Source organism: Hylaeus volcanicus, chromosome 8 (genome assembly GCF_026283585.1).
Source record: "Hylaeus volcanicus isolate JK05 chromosome 8, UHH_iyHylVolc1.0_haploid, whole genome shotgun sequence".
Classification (NCBI taxonomy): Eukaryota; Metazoa; Arthropoda; class Insecta; order Hymenoptera; family Colletidae; genus Hylaeus; species Hylaeus volcanicus.
Window position 1 is genome coordinate 8,326,329 of NC_071983.1, and position 20,992 is coordinate 8,347,320.

Sequence of the window (20,992 nt, forward strand, 5' to 3'; positions counted from 1 at the left end):
TGGCGCACTCGTCGTTCGCGATATAAATGTAGAAAGGCGCCATGAAAACGTCACTAGAATAAGAATGGAACAATAAAGCCGCTTTCATATCGTACGGTTATATGCATTTCCATTTCAATTTACGAAGAAACACGCGATTTATGCAACGTATTGAAAACATTTGTTCAAGCTCTTCTTATTTCGCCCGATTCTCCGCGGTGTTTTCTTTTTCAACTTTTTTTAGAGGAGACGGAAACACGGGTCGGCGATGTGCATTTCACTTGGACAAAGAAAGAGCAAAAAACGTTCTTCAAAATAGATGATGATGTTGTCAAAAATGGATGGAAACATGTAAATGTAATTGCGATCTTATCACATGCATAAAATATATGGTATACTTTATCTTCATTTTCTGCAAACATTAAATCGTTTTCGAAGAAATGGTTAATGAAATTTATAGATGAATCAACTTGTAGCGACAATTTCGCTGACCGGTGCAGTTTGAGAGCGCGTTTGAGTGGGGTTCACGTTGTTGTGTAGGTTCTATTTCCGCTAACTTCTCAAAATGCTTCGCAATCAGTCCGTGAATCGGTCGAACAAGGATAGAGCATCTTCTTTCTTTCTTTCTGTGTTACATCTACTGAATACAAACTCCAATTTAAGGACGATTTATATTACAACAAATGACCAAGTATTGCAGGTCGATGGATTCGTCTCGATGTCAGCTTTCATAATATGCCAAAGAAATCCTATGGTTCCATTTAAAAAAAATGGCGATGACTTTAACACACCCTCAGCATTTGGACAAAAGAAAAAAAAATAGTCATATTATATGGGCTCTTTCGAACCTTGTACCTTTTTTTAAGATAAGGCGTTAAAATCTGTACGAACTTTTTGGCCAACTTAATATATAATTTTTTACTAACGATGCCTTCGCATTATGTATTCCGTGAGATTGTGTTATCGCGTGCGTGGAAAACGCTTGAAACATCAGAAATTCTCTTTTGTGAGAGCTATTAAGTGGAATATTAACAATAAACCGTGCACCCCGTCTCGTAAAATTTGAATGGCGTGTACGTGAAGATCGTGGCGAGTGGTGGATACAAAACCCTCTCCTCTTAGGTATCTCTCACGCAGATAATACACCGGGTGAGCCTAAGTAATCGGCTTCTACGGGCTACCGGTATCGTTCCTTCGTGACTACAAGCACGTCGAGAACTGACAAGGACCATCGTGTAAACTTTTCAAAAGCGTTTTGTCTGGAAGCATAAAGCATTCGAGGAGACCCTTGTTCCTTCTCCCGGATAAGACGTGCTTGCCAGAGTGTGAGAATTTAGAGAGACGAAACAAAGGGTTGGCGTTCAGTGGTATGTATCGCTTGAAAGTAAAACATACGGTTCTACACCTACAGGCTATCGTATTTCTTCTGAATCTCCTTGGAGTCGTCCAAGACCTTCTTTCAAGAAATCTTCTCGGTGTCCGCACCTGATTTGTTTGACATTTTTTACGTGTATGAAAACCGTTCAAAATTCGTAAGAAGAGGTACAAATTTTAATGTACATTCTTTTTTTCGAACAATTTTATTGAAATTTAACCCTTTGCACTCGGAACCATTTCGTTACAGAATGTGCAAACAGGAATCATGTATTACATAATGCAACTTATAAAGCATATATGTAGCTTACTGAAATGATACTTGAGCTTATATGAATCTTTAAACATTAAGGAACATATTTATGGCAGAAATCAAAATTTTATACTATTCTAATATGTGATAATGTGTGAAACAGTCATAGATATGCATTGATAGTTTCTGTCTCTCAATTTGCAATTTTCCTTGTTTATCTTAGATTGCACCATGTCATACCAAATATGTTCCCACATCTTACTTTCTTATACAAATGCTCTTAGTCGCTTTTCCAATCTCCTCTAAGCTTCCACCGATTAAAAAGTTATTGGCGCCACGTTACGTGCCCGAAATCAAATAACTCTTGTTCGACACTTTTTTTTCTATCGCTAAAACTAAGCGAATTATTCAAGTGGCCTGTTTTGAATGTCTAACCCTGTATAACCTCCTACGACTCTGTCGCATTATTATTCGTTTACTGTCTTCGTACCCAAGCCATCGCGCGAGGATTACATATTATAGATAATAAACTTCTCTCGCTACAGCTGAGGAGTGTGACGGGAGTCGACAGACCATCAAAGATCCTCCATTTGCGAGCATCTGCAATTCCATCATGGCCACTGATTCGCTAAACAACCACTCGGAGGATCGTTTACACGTTTATTGCTCTGTCGCGCGTTTCTGGATAAGTCGGACGTGACACTTTGGTCACCCAGTACACGACCCACTCATGCATATGGAATTTCTCGGCGACACGTCTGCATCCTGTCATGCAGACCGAGCAGGCCAGAATCAGAAGTGTGAGATAGCTCTTCCTGCGCGGCTCTGGGTTGACTTGGGCCACCGCTTTATCGCGACTCTATTAATTACCACGATCTGCCATAAATTCGTAGTAATAGTTGGGATTTACTCGAGACAGCGGCGAGGTTAAACGATCACATTAAACGCACGTAGTTGCTGGATGTAGCATATGGGGAGTTCCGTCGAGTAATTACACGGGGACCAGCGAGGCGGTATTTTAGAAAAGGGCTTCCCGCGAGCTGTCCTTAATCTTCGACTTTAATCCGACGTTCTTTTTAGCGGTGAAGTTTCACAATGTTGCTCCGCTGGCTCTTCGACTCGCAATTTTTATCCCTCTCCCGATTGTTTCGGTCAGTATCGCGCAGCCCCTTTGAGACTTGGAAGTCTTAACGTCCGGATGATTGAACTCCACGCTCGAGTTGGCCCCGCGCCGCGGTGGGATCTCTCCCCGTAAATACTTAAGATCGGTGGCTTCCTGCGATGGCGGCTTAGAAGCCCTCCCAGTTTCAGTCTTAATCACGTCCTAATGTAAAAAGCAGGAAGACCGTCGGAGATAGCAGGGTGGATCAAAGTTTAAACGCTGCGCTGGTTTGTTGGTAGAAAACGAGAATTCGCGAACCGATCTCGCTGTAGCCTGGGAAACGATATCTCTTGGCTGAAATTAAAAATAATAAGACCCTGTCCCGAACGAAAAGTAAATTAATAGGATACACCTAGTCTTAGGGTGGTTCTGAAATGAGTGCGACGTCGAATTTTACGTGACACGAAATAAGACACAATGATTCCATAAGGGCTACATGCAGCCGTCACAGTCAAAATTCAAGAATTATTTGTCAAGGTTAAAATATGTATTTTTTCGCCTCTTGAGAGATGAATATTAACGCTTTGATTGCGAAGGGCAGATATAATAAATACACTCTCGAGAAATCGGCTCAGAGAAATGTTTATGTTCGTTAAATTAATTTATAAAAAATATCAGCTTATAAGGGATGATGGCACGAAACTTTTTTATATTTACAGTTTATTCATAGGACGGTTAATTTCGAAAATAAAAATTGAAAAGTTATGACGGTTCTGAAATGGGTAACTTTCAAATATTAATGCTTCCTGGATCTTAAATGCTTCGAAATAATTAAAATTCCTTAAAAGTGTCAGTTCTAACTTGAAATATGTAGAAAAGAAAGTTTCCTGCATTCTGATTTTTATATTTTGAGAATGAAATAACTAAAATATTACGAGATGGTACATTCTTATATGTATAGGAAATCGAATGCTCACCTAAAAAAGACTCTTGTAAAAATCTCATAAGTCTAACCACTATAAAGTTATAAGCCCTCAAAGTTGAAATTATAAGAATCTGTCTCTCCGAATTTTTAATGTGAATTTTAAATTCTTATAATTTAAAACGATCCCTGAATCGTGATTCTCCAAACATTTCGCGCTAGAGCCGGTATGCGACGCAAGTCGTGATCCTATCGACGCTACGTTCTGTTTCTAGCATGGCTATGATTCAAAGCTGCGCTATCTAAGTCATAAATTAACGTGGTATAGCTGTGTTGAGATGCGTGATAGAAGAGGAGTGAATTGTGGCCTGCTAGTTTATTCGAAACAGATTATGGACGAACGGGGGAAACTGAGAAGGGAAGTTCAGCGATTGATATGTATGTACGTACATGTTAACGAATTTGAATTTTTGCAGAAATCCCAGTATCATGGAAAATTAATCGCAATGCTGTTTTCTATTTTTGCCCAGAAATGATTTTAACGGTGTAAACACCCCTTCGAAATAATTCTGGTTATTTATATTTCTGATAATATCTCTGAAATCCGAAAAGATATGAAAACATTTTAAATACAAAGGTTAATGGTCTTTAACATTCTGTAACACCGTAGTAAAAAATGGTTTCAAAATGTTTTATATAATTTTGTATTATTCTTAACTCTGTTTTCGGCTTTTATAAATTAAGTATGAATTACATTTTTGATTCATTCCTGAAGGAAATCCTTGGAATAATATCGAAACGTAGAATGAATGAAAAACATTTTTCTTGGGAAGAGAATTTTTTGCTAGCTAAATTAAGTTTGCTCTTATAATAAAGAAAATGAGGTATGAAACCTCAATTGTAAAGAATCAATCTCGAAAGAAACGGGAAAATTTATATCGATACTTAAATCATACATCGGAATATTTACACAACTCTTTTAAATATATTTTGCTTGAACCATTTATATGGAATTTCTACTCGGTAAAATATTAAACAATGATATAAATCTCAGAGTATGATTCGTTTTTATTCTTGATTAACATTTTAATTAAATTGTATTTTATTTTGTATCGAATAGGGGAGAAAAGAATGCCGTTATTCCCACGCCATTAATAATGATAACAATAATACGTTTCCACTTTGCACTGGTACAGAAGGAAATAGAATGGATCAAACATACAGAATGAAAGAAAGAGAGAAAATAGAAAATGATGAAACTGTTGCCTGAACTATACGCGATTCAGCAATGAAATGTGCAAAATATGCAGTTGGTGCGAGCTTTATTATTTCTAAGTAATTATTTATGGTGCAGGCTAGATGAAGGTAATTTCGTGCTTGTAATTATGCTTACAATTAACAAACATAATAATGCACACATGAGATATCTGTAAGCCTGTATCGGTGCTTTTTTTACGTGCAGAACCCATTATTTTTGCAGACACTCGTGACATTAATTTGCACCTATGTATGTATTAGTGTACCGTAACCTTGTTAAAAAATGTACTATAAATTGATTGTAAGCTCGCCTTTAGCACACATGGATATGATACATGAAAAGGTTGTTCCATTTTCTTTATTTTCGAGTTTGTTGATAATTGTTATTTTAATTATCAACGAAGTTTATATTTACTGTTTCTAGGCTTCGAAGAACAAAATTTATTACATAAAATTATTTACATGCAATTTGAATGGTATGGCTTCGATATCTGAATTTTTCCCCCCAAAATATCTACAAATGTTGGTTTAATTTACACAGTTAAACAATGTTAGTTACAATACTTCATCAAACGATTACACTATTGTAAGAAAGTCGATAACATTGAAATGTTTACAAAAGTGTTCGAACGATGAAGAGTCAGAATAACAGAAAGTTCGTAAAATAGGGAATTCGGGTAATGGAAGTTTGGATAATCGAAGTTCTACCGCACTTCCGTGCTTGATCACTCTACAAACCTGCCGAGTTTCATCACAGTTCCGTGATGGAAGGGGAAGCACTTCGCGGTCCTCGTAAGGTATATCGATTGCATAGAAGCGGGGAAAGTTGTTTATTGTTTTGGCGGAACGGTGCATCTTATGCTATTACTCTACGCGCGGCTGTTGTCTCTTTTTGTCACTGTTTGCGAGCAAAAAGTTACCTCGACATACTTTACGACATCAATAATCGGAAGGGTGCTTATGACGCGGCCGATTTTGCGTCGAAAACTCGTGTGTCGCAAACTTGTCCGCTTTGGGGCAAACATTTTTCGCGAGTACAGCGCGTTAGCCGGAAGATGTCCGACAACTGGTCCGCTTTCGGGCGCAAGAAACAAGGCGTGCTTGTCCAAAACCAGTACGCGGAGTATCTAAACTTTGGAAAGTAGTCGGTAACTCGTGTCTTCTTGTCAGGTCTACGAGGGAACCGCCGCGCCTCTAGCCAAACTGAAATCAACTGTTTTTATCTAACGAGGACTGAAAAAGCAAGGGATTCAACTTTCAACTAGTGACACCGTATTTTATAATATCGCAAACGTTGTTTTTTTGGAAAACCCACCCCCAAGTTTAGCCGTTTCTGGATGGTGAACGAGTAATCTCACATCAACACCATTGGCGGATCCGGATGCGCGAATGCTTCATTCGCAGGTCCCCCAAAAAATCAGATTTTTTAAATCACGCTTTCGTTGCCAAATCGGGGCAGATTTGAAAGATCAGCAAGTGGGCCGGACAAAGCCGGCATTCAGAAGCGGAGCGAGGGCCTGCACCCGCACGTGGTCAGCCCACGTTCTATTGGAGTCCGGTCTGGGTCTGACCACGTACGGCTGAAGCTACTTGGTAACCGCTTCGCTCCTGAACGCTGATTTCGTCCGGCCCACTTGCTGCTCTTTCAAATCTGACCCGATTTGGCAACGAAAGCGTGATTCAAAAAATCTCATTTTTTTGGGATCTGCTAATGAAGCATTTGCGCGTCCGGATCCGCCAATGGCGTTGATGCGGGGTTACTCGTTCACCATCCAGACAGGCCTAAACTTGGGTTTTCCAAAAAAACAACGTTTTCGATTGTTAATACTGTTCATGCGGGGAAAAAGCATGAAAATATATACGCCCTCGAGAAATGGGCTCAGAGAAATGTTTATCGTCGATCGTGCAATGAAACTGACGCATTTTTACTTAACCCATTACCCCCCCCCACAATTAAAAAATACAAAAAAAAAGGGATTTAACTGTATCATGATATTCATACTAAACAACTGGAAGTATTTTTGCCATAATTGTTATTGTTTTTATTTAAATAGAAAAATTAAAGCCCGTCCCATTTTTGGATCATTAGCGGAATGTGTACTATAGTATACTAAACAAACTGTCCCTGTGTGTGAAAATGTGTCCCAAAAATGGGACATTGGGCAGGTAATGGATTTACTTATTTCCTAAAGAGAAGGTCTGGCATAAATGGCATCATGTTGAGTCACGAAGCTATTAAAATTCTCCGTTATTTGATTGCCATGCAACATTCTCTGTCCGATCGTTAAAGTCTAATTTGAAAAACTCGCGACTCTTTGAATGGCGTCGTTAATTAATTACACGCTCGTTAAAGTTATCGATACTGATACCGGAGCACAAAGTGAGTAATTGTAGTTCTATCTGCATAATTAATAGTAGACCCGATGTACACGACCAACGTTTTTGCTGTTCCGTAATTATGCGTGCTTTTCGCGCGCATTTCAATCCGTACTCGACATTTTATCGATTACAAAATCAACGGTCATCGTTCGTATGACGCAAGAACAATCCCTAATAGTGGTGCACACGAGACGATATAAATCTCGATCTCGTCTCGATTTCGAGATGCGATTCGAGATCAAGATTACTTGTAACATTCGAGATCGATATCGAGATTCAGTATATCGAGATTTGGACGAGATCAAGATTATTTCAAATTCTCGTCAAGATCTCGACAAAATGTTTTATTGTATTGCCGATCGCCAACACATATGACGCCGTAACTGCAACGGTAACAAACGATGCCACAGATAATTTTGTTAATCCGCGGCGAAGTATACCCGCATGGAATGTGTTCATTTCTTTATATTATCTTTATGTTTTTGTAATTTGATTGAAAAGTACTTAGTTTCCGTTATTAAATATACCAGTGTCCTTATACAAATTTCGTTCACTGTATATGTCCCACTAGAGTCGAAAGAGTTAAGACAGTCATGGTTACTTCCGCCGGTTTACTCGCGACCTCGAGGGAATCCACAAATTACTCAAACGATCAAACCGGCTAAAAATCGTCTCGTTTGTCAACCCTCTTGTTGTTAGTCCAACGTCTCAGTCAGCAAAAGTGTCAGTCACCGCCGTCATAAATCCTCACGTAAAGATACAGGTGTCCAATCTTTTGTCTTCGGATCACCTCGAGAGTCACGTCGCGACGCCTTACAGGGCCGGTGAGTCCCGCAAAGACAAGTGCCCAGCCCACTCGTGTTTCCCTTTCCAGTGGGCTGCTCCTCGAATCTCGAGTCAACCCCTGTCTGCCACGGAAACGAAGAAGCCGTTGTACATACAATACAAGGGCAGACACGAAGATGAGAGGGTGGGCGAAAAAGGAACGGGGGTGCGAGAGGGCGGAAAGTAGATGGGCAGAAAGGGGCTGACGGTTCCGTAGGATTCGCGTATCTGCCTCGCGAATCTTCCTGACACCGGAACCCTCGTGAATATTTAGGCGATAGACGGATATACATATATTACCCGTGTAATGAGGAGGGAAACCGCTCCCCACCTCCTCCCCTTCCATGACATGCGGCTCCGAATCGAGAACGAACGAAAGAGAACGAGGAGTGTCAGGAGAACGGCAGAGGGTAGAAGAATACCCTAAATGATTCATGAAGGAAAATTAAACGGCGCTTTAAACAGGTCTTCTTGCTGGCCCGGGTTTTCGTTCATCTCGTCTTCCTTCGTCTCCGAGCACTTCCTCGACTCGAAGCACCCTGGAATCGATTACCAAGCTCCCGGCATCCGTCTTCCTCGCTCCCCGTCTGTCTGACAGTTCCGTCCGCTTGTCTGTCTGTCTGTCTCTCTGTTTTATTGTCTCCTGCCTTTCACCGAGACAAGCACCAACTTTCGGCGTTGCATTCTCTACGGACGGTCCCAGGGAGTTCATCAACAGAACCTCTCACCTGTTGTGAACCGTTTCCACGACGGAAATATAATACGAGCTTGCGATCCCGCGCGATACCTGTTTGCCTTATGGTATATTATTTTCCTACGGAATTTACGTAAACTCTAAGATGCGCTGTTCTAAGAAACGACCTCGGTGAATAATTAAATTGCAGGATGCATTTAGACTTGACGTCACTGTTTCATTCTTAAACCCGAGTAAGCCCGTGGAAGAAAGGCTTTTGTTTCGAGACATTTGTTTAAGAGACCGAAGACTACAATTTTAACGGATTATATTTCACTTTTAAGAGGAAATTATTATGAACCGTTTGAAATTAGTACTTATGTGATGTTTGGTTGAGGATGTCATTGAAAATACTGTTGGAACGATGTGAAAGCTGGTCCTTTGCGATGTCCCGATGTTTCAGTTGCCATTAAAGAACCGGCAGTTATTTGAATAGTCAGTTTTATGTTAGATATTGTACAAATCGGATGTCCTGATATTCTTATAAATAAAGCTTGAGTTTATATTCCTTTATGAATCCTGCCTCATTAAAGTGGTCTCTCCGCGGCGCAACAATACACTACAAGTACTGCATGTAATATTATTATATGACTGCTTTCTCTCTTTCTTTATTTTCGACGTCGTCCTTTTCCTCCAGCTGCTTGTTCCATCGGAGATTTTTTGCGCTTCGTCAAGTTCTGCAAAAACTTTTAATCTTCGTTTGCAGGTGGGATTGATGCCTCGTTTTCGGCTGACACGACTTCGAAACGAATAAGGATTAACGGTATTGTGGTGTCAATCCTTCAATCGTTTTCTGGCGTTCCTTCCCTTGTTTCCTATCTTTTCATACCGTGGCCATTTTATGCACGAAGATTGCAACGTCGGCGTCGGCCGTGACGTCGGTGTTGAATTTCGCGCACGAAATCGACCGAAAGAACAATGGAAACCGATTACATCGGCGGAAAAGAGCGAAAGACCGTTCGGATTGAGCTCGAAGACGACTGCGGCTTTTGAGGGGATTTTGGTGTTGCTCGGAACCGTCCACATTCGGTTGCGATCGATTCGGGGCTAGGAACCGTCTATTTCCACGATGTACTCGTCACGATCGATTCCATTAGGTGCGCAAAAGCTCTGAGCTTTACTGTACGAAATACGATCTTTATTTAAAAACTAAAAATAAAAGATTGACAGCGTGGAATCCCGTGCATTAAACGTGAAACTTCATTTTATCCAAATTTCGTTTTATGATGTGAGATTAAATGGGGGTGAGATGAGTGACAAAACAAATTTCGTTCTAATCTGCGTTTACAATGTATTTATTCATCAATTTCGTTCTCCAAACACGATACGATAGATTTATGAAATGAAGAATATCAGAGTATCAATTGTAGTATCCAATGTTGTGGGTGATTCGTTCGCACCATTATTTATTGTTTTTATCTATCTCACTCGCTAATAACCAAAGGTTGATGTGAAGTTAGTTATATAAGGAAAAAAAGACTACCTTAAGATCATTTAGCGAGGCCAGGTAATTGGAAGAAGCCGCAAGAAGAACATGCGATATATACACGAATGAAAATGCACCTGACAATGGTAGGAGGCTGATGGCGGCGGTGAATGACCACGGTGGACTGCAAATTAAAATCCTGGAGTTGGTTCTCGCACATACTCTTCGTGCGTCGTTCAATATCGTCGCCCGGACGAGGCTTGACGATTATTTGCATTCGCAATGGAGTGGGCAGAGGAGAAAGTTCGCGAGATGATCCTTCCGTTCGCTATATCCTACTCCCTCGCATAAAACACCGTCCGAAGTTATTAACTATTCGAATATCAGCGGCCGTCGGTCGAAAGGAGTCCGTTACCGTTGCTGCAGCAATATTGGCACAATATAGATCCGTGTGCTGCAGATAGATCGTAAGCATGGGCCGATGGCTGGCTCGAGCAAAGAGAATAATACTCCAAATACGATCGATATATAGGAAAAAAAGATCTTGGGAGGTAATATAGGGATATATAGGAGATATCGCTACTATCTATTTCGTTTTACTCCCTGTTACCTCATGATTGGTCTTCGGCAGCAAAATGTTGTTGCATTTCGTGACGAGGAACTTCAAGACCGCTGTCTAGTTATTGGTAATTTATTTAACGCAAATTATGCTGCTTCAACATAAAGAAATTGTTAAATTTCTAATATAATTGGTAGATACTTATTTCTATTAACCCTTATAAAAATTCTTTATAGATTAAAAGAAAAACAATCGTCAAGAAGAACTAAAAATCGACGCACTAGACTAGAATACCCCCTTAAGAGAGTCGCAATGTAATCGAAGTTTGAGAAACGTTGTTATAGAAATTTAGAGTAAACGAGACGCTTGCTCAAAGTTCACTCCGATGGGAACGTTTTATGGCATAAATACACGACGAATAGATGCAAATCCCGGGTTCCCGCCGCGTGGAAGTCGTCGAGGATTAGATTGAATTCGGGAACAAACACACAGGAAGGGCTTCGAATCGAAGGATCGTACAAACGAGAACTTTAAAATCAATCCCGGAACTGAAAGATCCGCACGAGCCAGACATAGCTTTACGCGCGAATTCCCTGTACCCAAAGGGGTGGATCATCCGATATTCACCGCGTCCAACGAACCCAGCGCGCCCAGCCTAATTGCAAAGTTGGCGAAAACAAGAAGTATCTGGCAAACACGGAACGAGTAAATACAGTAGGGGTTCGTTTGTTCAAGAGACGGAGGAGTGGTGCCATCTCTGATTCTACGGCATAATGGACGGATCCGAGAGCAAGAAAGCGAAGGGGCGCGAAGATGGGGAGAAGAAACAACCCAAGGTAGAAAAGTGTTCCTTACCGAAGAGCAAAAAAAAAACTCTTGTTTGCAGGTCATTATAGCATGTCAAAAGGGGAGTTGAAGATTTCACTGTTTTTCCCTAGTCGACCTTTTGCTAATAAAACAGAGCTCGTCGGGAGGATATGTTTCGGAGGAAAAAATGCCTCTAGCATCATCCTCCTCCCTTTCCGGTGCAGTTCGCGTCTCAACGCTAATTAACGTTTATGTACATGAACTGACCGCTTCGAGTGGATACGTACATCTTTTTTACTATGTCCCTTGCGGCCTCTTTTGGTATGTTTCGTGGTACCAATGCCTAGTTGATCATATTCCACAGCTGTGTCTTGGAAATTATCTTTTGTATCTTTTATATTAAAAGATAAATATTTTAAGCTGCAATTTTAATTAGACCTCTTCTTCGAATATTAGCCGACGATAGTAATAATTTAAAATTTGTTCTGTGTAGCTGTTCGACTTTCAAAAAATGTATAACTAGGTATACGCTTCAAATAAAATAATTTTTTGAAAAAGAGGCTCTTCACCTAACCAAATAATAAATCAAGGAACTAATTGTCTTTACTTTATTTTACTTTCGAAACACTCCAACTGGGTTTTGCAAGATCGACTCTCGTTCTTCTCGTGGATTAATTTGTGATCGTGGGCGTGATTAGACCGTGGACTTGATTAAAATTTGTCCCCAACGACGGAGCTTCATAGATCTGGACAAATGAAATTCGCTGATCCAAGGTTTCCGCTATCAAATCCCTCGTTTGTTTACGGAAAAATATTAATGCGAATTAGCATTTGCTTCTACAATTTCACGACGACCGGATTCCTTGATTAGCGATTCCAATTGTAGATCATACGCGTACCTGCGATTTGCATTGGATACGCTGCGAACCAATCATAAATTTATGAAACTTCCAGCAGCGCGACGCGCACGAATCGCTGAAAGTATTTGCGCGTTACGTTCAGTTAGCCGCGCCGTAGATCTGTCTCCCTCGTTATTCGCATTAACATTTTAATTAACGACGGGCTGGGACCAGTGTTTCTCGATGTTTTTACGCTCGTGGTCTCTTTTTGAATTTGATTTACAGTGAATCACGCAATTGATTTACGTGATAACATTATTTCGATATCATTTTCTATTGTGGTTTCGCCAACCCGTTACGCCGCGCCGCGCCGATTGGAAAGAATAATTAAACAAAAAATATATTTTTTTTAATATACGCACAATAAACCCCATCAAACAGATTTAACATTAAGTTAATTGTTTAAAAAAAAATGGTTGAATATAGCTATAATTTTTACGCGCCTAAGATACCTTTAATACAAGTTTAACGTATGTAAGTTCAACCTATGCTCACAGTAAGCTTTTTGAATTATACCCTGCCATACACTCATTATCGACTTGAAATATCAAGCTTAATGCCTTGCAAGTCGTCTGCAGAAAAAAAAAATTAGAGAGCCCATAGAGGGTTAAATACTTCAAATTCAAAACTAGCAAAATGGTGACTCAAAGCTTACAGAATGTAAGGAAGACGTCACACTTAAATTTTGTCGAAATCCGTGATATCGAGTGTAAAGAGTTGCGAGATTCCGTATGGAATGACCGATAGACAGTGTTCGTTGGACTAATTAAACGCCACGACGCTCGTTAGCGTTTGTCATGTTTTAATTACTTCTAGACTCGCGCTATCGAGCATTCGATACGGGAACCCTTGAACTTCGGAACTTTGATAACGATAAACCGTCGGAAATTATTTCTGGAGAAATTACACAGGGTGTCCCAGTTTTTTTCCGGCCAAACTTTGCCAGCGTGTTCTACACGCAAAAGTAAGAAGAAAATATTATACGAACAAATGCTTTTAAATGTTTTCTGAAGGAATTGTTTATTAAAATTTTGTTTCGTGATATATGGAACAAAAGTGGGCTTATAACATGCAGTTGTGTGTCAAGTATCCAGCATTTGAACGTTCTCCGAATTATTGACAAAAATGTCATCGACACGTAACGTTCAGCATACTTGAGGAATTAACGTTTTTCGCATGTGTTACGTTTTAACTAATTCAACGCTTTCTAACATGAGTGGAACGTTGATACTTCACCGTACGATTTATCCAAATCTTATAAAACATGTTGAAAACATTTCTTCTGTGTAATGTTATAATGAAAATATTCATAATGAATAAGTGAATCGTTTTACAATTTTAAATAAACGTGATATTCGATATTTTGTACTAACTTTGGAGCTGAATAAGAAATGAATTTGTATTATATGCAGCATGAAATTTATTTTTCTTTTAAATCGTGTGCCACAAGGAGGTAATGCAAGTCACTGTAGATACAGCTTACGATTAAGCTTAAGTTCAGTATGCGGCTAAAGATTCCGAAGCATTTACACGCAATTGAAGTCTTCGGTTAATTTCTAAAGCTCTGAACTGTTATCAGCCGTTGCTTAGGTCCCTGACGATTACTATAAAGTTTACCCGTGCTCGTTAATATTTCATTTCGTAGCAAAATGTCATCAACCTCAGACGCAGACTATTTTCTGCTGGTGCAAGGCAACCGGATGAAGATTAAGCTTGATATATTAGTATTTATACATATATCACAAACTCTAATCTGATAACGTGCAAATATATCTCAAGACGACTCAGCGCATAAACCAACAACGTTATCGCCGTAACATGATAGAACTCTGTGCACATACAATCTTCTGAGCAAAGAAAACCGAGCACTATGTATTTCAGGTTTATTAACGGCCAGTAAGTTTAGATACATTAGAATATTCCTAGATCCCTCGTAGCCTACGGTTTGCATACATACGGGCTAACTTTAAGGGCGATCACATTAGGAGTCCAAATATTTAGTATTTCTTGGGATATTATTTTTACAGAGAAGAATCCATGTAAAGTTTTTTCAACTTTGAGAATACCTTACGTACGATTTAAACTACATTTGCTATTTGTTTCAATTCATTTCACACAGATATAGAAATAATTTTAATGGGTTCACAAGTTAACGTTTACGTCTTAATTATTATATTAGGTTGTCCCGAAAGTTTCTTTCGCTTTATTAATAAGTAATACATCCACGATATTTTATGTTTGATGTTACATTACTGAATTGTGCACGATTCATTTTGCTCCATTACTGTTACAACATGAATATCTATGAAATTAGATTGTTTATTTATATAAACACGACCACGTAAAATAATTAAGTGCAATTCGCGAAAGAAACTTTCGGGACAACCTGATACGTATATTATATAATGTGTCTGATAACCGATAACAATAACTAGTAACTAACTAACAACTACATAAAATTTCAGTTGCTGCGGCTACAAACAAACGTGAATCTATTATCTTTAGCTACTTTAGTTTTACAAGCCTACAAAAATACGCTCAAATCGTAGTAGGCCCTACCTCGTTAGGGAAAGTGGAACGCTCTTACTCGCAGTCAGTGTAATTAAGAAGGTATTCTGGACGGTTCTTTTTTAGGCAACTTTTAATAATTAAACAAAAAAAAATTATCGAACGCAAATTATTGGTATTTCGTACGAATGTTCGTCCATATTTTAACTAATTGCAAAAAAAAATGTCAAGTAATTATCTCTAATAATTGAGGCGATAGAGGCTGCCACGAATATCGTGTTTCCAAATTTCTGCTTCACTAGCGGTATTAATTGGACCCTGTCCAATTATCCGAAGAAACTGGTTCAAGCTTTTCTTTTATTTCCACGATGTTGGTATCGTTTGAATCAGGTGATAGATACAACAGGTTTATATTTAAAAGTATGGTGGCCATTAAAACTACTTTCATTAGATAACAAAAAATGAATCTGGAGTAACTCTATTTATGTAACTAATATTACTCTTTAAATTAATTACATACCTATTCAACTATTTACTGATAAGCCAGCAATTTATTATACCCCTAGTTTCAATGTAATTAATTAACAATATTGCGTAACTGGTATAACGAAATATAATACAAAAATGATCTGGAGGTCAAATTTTTCGAAATTTTAAAGTCATCGACCTTTTTGTCAATGGAAAGGGGGATTTTCATTATTATAATCTTATATCTGACGAAAAAGAGAAATTCAAACATGTATAATATATATCGACCTTTAAACGAGCTTGTGAGAAGTTATTCTTATAAAATCATACTCCAACGTAGTCAGTCATCTAAAAGTCATCTGAAGGTTGACGTATTACACATATTTAAATTTGTCTTTTTTCAGCTACGATACTACAGTAACAAAAATGCCGTGTCACGTTTAAAAACACATTGATGACATTGAAATTTCAGAAAATATGGTCTTGAGATACTTTTCGTGCAGATGATAATATTGTCCCTTCTGTGAAAAGTTATTATCGTAACAGTTTTCTCGTTTCATACAAAGCAACGAAGATACTTAGTCTAGTCGCCTTAAATGGGACACTCTGTATACCAGCCAATGAGACGACACTTGGGCTTTTAACGCAGCGATTGATATTTAACCAGCGTGCGTGAGTTAGCATGACACAATTCCAGTTTACACAATAACCCACGAGATAGCTTCGAGTGCCAAAGGTTAATAATGATTCACTTTTCATTGAAATGTGTATGTCTATGCATATATAGGTTGAGGGGATAAAAGCTGAATAAAAGTATGTTTGTTCTCGTGTAACAATAGAGTCAGTCGATGGCATACTTTTCTCGCGCGATTTTTTCCAGTAAGGACAAATCAACTGCACCGTTTTCAGTTCGTTACCTTGCCACGATACGGTCTTGGAAGACCAGCTATGGAAATGACAAGCCCGCGATACAGCCAGGTAACCGTAACCGTATCGATTATAATACACGATAGAGTAGCGTGAATGAGCACGTGCTAAAACGAGAAGAGGAATGGCACGAAGAAAAAGGAGGGGAGCGCGCGTCGCGCAGTGACAGTCGCGCTCGAGCCGAGGCCAGTCACGCATGCGTGTTCCCACTTCCATAGACCGTGTTACGTCAGTGCATCTGCAAGTCTCTGTAAAATTTCGTGTCGCCGTGTATCACGTCCACGTCGATTCCTCGTTATCATCGATTCTCCGCAATTTACTCGAGTGATCGTGCGTCCGATGGACACACAAATCTCGTTGGAAACGGAAAAAGCATGAACCGTGCCACGGAAAAATGGAGCGTGTCCATAACCAATCGTATCGTGTGATTGAAAACACTCACGGTTTATCAGGCTGCGATTTGCGCACCATCATTTCGGCTTTCTGGATCTCCTCGGCCCTGGTGACGCTCTTGGTCCGCCTTAACCTCACCTTCGTCTCGTTTTCGTGATCCGTAGTCATGATGTTGTTCCGCGACGAGGAACGTTCACCACGCGCACCGTTCACCATACGAAGCACACAAGCGCACACGGGCACACTCACATACACACTCCCGCGGTAAAAAAAGGAACGCGAACGCGTTACTCCACAAGCCGGTAGGTACACCGTTTCGCGCTCGCGACGACGAAAAAAGAAACTGACCGAACGAGACGAGGACCCCGATCGGAACAAGCTTTTCGCTTTCACTCGCGTCGCGATTGATGGGGGATTCGATGCTTTATTTAGGATGTGGCGTGTGAACGTTGAACGAACGTCTTGTGTGGCCGCGGCCTTATCGCTCGGTGTTGGTGTTAGCTTCGCTTCCACGCGACCGTGTTTACCACCGGACAGCCGCAATGATACTACCGGCGTCCCATCGATGACCGTCTTGTACAGCCGTCTCCGTGTTTATCTCCGTGCTTCTTCCAGATAACAACATCGTTGCCTATCCGTGATACATTTTTTTATGAGATACCGTGAACGTGACCGCTCCTCGACCCAGCCAAGGATTGTTTTCGGCGTCAACGTGTTTACATTAAGGATCGTCGATTCCGAATAGATACCTGACCCTTATACTCCTCGTTTACAACGCGCTAGTAGCAATTATTGTTGGCATTTTTATGGGCCATTTATGTGATTATCGGTTATCCAACGGTTAGCTTTTTTCTTCAACTGGACCAACGATCACACCCAATCTAGACCCCTCGTTACTTTTAATATCTCTTTGGGGCACGGTGGGATTAAAAGTGTCCCACCTTTTTGATGGACCGTAATGCATGGTGGGACATTTTTAATCTCACCTCGAAATATTGCAATAGCTGCATGTGTATAGTTGGTAATATATTCATCCAATGTTACAAATGCATGCACTTATGTTGGCAACTTTCAACATGCTAATACCGGTTCAACAATTGTTGCAAGCGAAAGGTTTATTGGGATAATACTTCTTTCCTGAATTTTATGTGAAAAATCGTAGAGGTACGTTAATTTATATAAAAATTAGTTCTATATAAACAAGTGAAGTGTTTTATAATAAAAACTAAAGATTAAATTTGTTTGCAAATGATGAAAGTATGGTGGGATTTTGTTCGTCCCACCATGCAACTTGGGGAGTAATACAAAAAAAAAACCATACTTTTATTTAATGTTTATGTTTTAATATTCTTAAAACTATAAATGTGATTTGAATATAATGTAGGTAATTTTTGACCCTTCAGCTTCAAAATGCAAAGAACAAATCCATAACAATTTTGTTTGATTTAAAACGCAATAAAATTCCTGTGCAACATGGGTCTATTTTATGACCTGAATTACTGTGTCGCAAAAAGTTAAAAGGGGCCAACTGAAGATTTCTTACCGTAGGGCCGACACTTGATCAGGTACAATAAACCAACAGCAGGCAGAGAGTTGGCGCCTTACTATTCCCATTGAAAGAGAATTCTGTCTCAAAATAAATCTATAAAACGGTATAGATGGCCTATTTTTGTTGTAAAACAGTTGAAAAAATTGTTTACCAATTCAATTTTTTGCTACCTTCTATACTGGTTGGTGCATAAACTACATGTAGGCTAATATAAAGGATTACACGGTATATGCATTAGTAAGCATCAATAAAAAATAAATTATTATTGTTGGATGACCAACACGCTTAGTCACAACGTAACTGTAGCATAGATTTTTCCATAGCCAAACACCCTAATCTCAGCTCCAAATTTCTATATCTTGTTGTACTTTCCCTACCCATTACTCGCCCTTTAGAAATAGATAGATTATAAAGGCTCGCAAAAACCTCAGCAAACCAGAATTCAGTTTTCATTGGAACAGTGCGGATCGTTACTGTACAAAATATAAATTCATCAAAAATTTCTTTTTACTGCGTGGAACATTTTTCTTGGCTCGGAATCCAACTAATTGAATATTCAACTTGATATTCAACTAATGAAAGAGCAGTGCTACAATCAGAAAAACTGCCAGTTCACAAACGATATAATTGTATTAGTTATATTGTATTTTGTAAGTTTAGTTAACTGTAATAAAATTGTTCGATTGTTTGTAAACCTTAATAATAATAAAATGTTAGATTCATTGCCTTCGTTAAATTGACAGTTCAACCACGCCTACCTTCATGAATCGGCGGGTGATTATATTTTCTTTTAATAACCAAAATGTTTCTATCGATATTTCGTATTGCCAGAACGTTTACGAATACAGATTCCTGATTGGAAACTTATTTTCATCAAAATAGAATATAGTCTATGTTACTAAGGGATATCGTAGTATTCTGTTCTTTAAAAAACTTTAAAAATTGGTTCAGTAGTTCCAGTGATTATTTGCTACATACAAACAATTTTTCCTCATTATAATATTAGTATAGATATAGATTAATATTAGTATTAGTATTATTTTTTAGATATGCAATGACCCGCACTTCATTACCGACTTAGGGCGCCACTGGTGACTTCCCCCTACGTCCTTCTTAGACTTTTAGCAAAGTTTCCTTTTTTATACGTACTTTTTTAGCCGAATTCGAAAAGGAGGAGGTTACTTAATTCGAATTTATATGAATACTCACCAGCTCTAGATATAATTGCTTAAAAATACGACAAAATGCAGTGAAAAGTATGAAATAATTTTTATTTAAACTGCATTATTACTCACCAGCTCTTGATAAATTTAGTTAAATTATTAAATACAGCATATTAACTAGAAATTATTTCATACTTTTTAGTGCAGTTTTAATGTTTTTCGAAGTCGATTATATTTTTTTCCTAAAATTATTTTACTACGTTTTGTATCCTTAGTGTAGCTTTATAGTAAACTATCTTTACAACGCATTCCGACTTGTTTTCGCCGTTCGATCCATTTCTCTGGTATTATTAATGTTACTACATAATTGTTACTACATTAGTATATATAAGAACTGTACACAAAAGTTTGCAAACGGTCATTTGATCGGTCATGGTTGGTTTAGTGTTAAAAGTAGTTTAGGCTGATAGAGTTAGACCCCTCAACCTGTATAGTAATTTTGACTTGCGCGATTCGTCAATTGAGTAGCTGAAATCGTGACATGTAAATGACACAGATTGGCGTTAGTTGGCAAGTTAAAGGGGGTGGATTTCCTGTGCGTTTCCCGACGAGCTGTACGGGGTTTCCGTACTAAGTGCAGCTACCGTAATTAGCTTTTCTTCGCGTGTGTCTCGTCTTTCTTCAGGGCATGGATGTTGGGGCTCGACCAACGTGATTCAAAGAGTCACGTAATTGACACGCGAAATTGTCTCGCGTGTTTGCGCTCGGGTTTATTTACTTCTGAACTTTCGAGCGTTCGTCGGAGTTTCCGGTTTCTACGCCACGAGTTCCACGACGAACTGAACCCGAAGTTCCCCCACTCGGTAAACTCGAAAAGCAAAGCTTCGACATCCGAAGACTTGATGGATATTTTGACAAGATAATTACTGCGTTAACCCTTTAACCTACGATTTACGTTCGAGAATTTTGGGCAAAAAACGTAAATAAGCTCGCCCAGCCTTCGAGCCATTCGCTATTCGCCCGATCATCGTACTACGGGCTATGGATTTTGTTTGCACATTATGAAAGCTGACGGTGAAACGAATCCATCGACCATTCGTACATTCATGGTCATTCAAGTTTGAATCTATCCATGCATTAGTTAAATATCTATAAATAAAAGATAAATATGATCAAGTAATTAGTGTTATTTCTGAGTAGTGTGACAATTGCCGAACCTCCCTTGTAAGCGCTCGCATGGGGATGGGTGTGTCGAATTGTCGATCCATTCACAGCGAATATAGCCGTTTAAGAATGATGTGAAACAGCTTTCCCGCGCGACGAAAGCTCGCGTTGGTCCTCCAGCACGTACAAACGGAACGCGACAAAGTCTATATTCATTCTCGGTTTCACGTCGTTTCCTAACGTTCACCTCCGTGCACAGCTGTACGTTCTAGATTCCATGTGGTCGTTCTAGGTAGCAAAATGCA

General features: G+C 39.2%; 1 protein-coding gene across 2 annotated transcripts in view; it reads right to left on the bottom strand.

Annotated features, from left to right (window-relative positions):
- The window catches only part of LOC128881464 (diacylglycerol O-acyltransferase 1), a 121,211-nt gene extending 101,363 nt beyond the window's left edge, over positions 1–19,848 (bottom strand). The window contains exon 1 of one of the 2 annotated variants that reach the window (XM_054132513.1): positions 16,861–19,845. In XM_054132513.1, the coding sequence (XP_053988488.1) occupies positions 16,861–17,027 (167 nt within the window). In that variant the 5' untranslated portion in view covers positions 17,028–19,845. Of the gene's footprint in view, positions 1–16,860 lie in introns of both variants that reach the window. The other variant, XM_054132514.1, reaches the window with a different exon arrangement.
- Between the last annotated feature and the right edge of the window lie 1,144 nt (positions 19,849–20,992).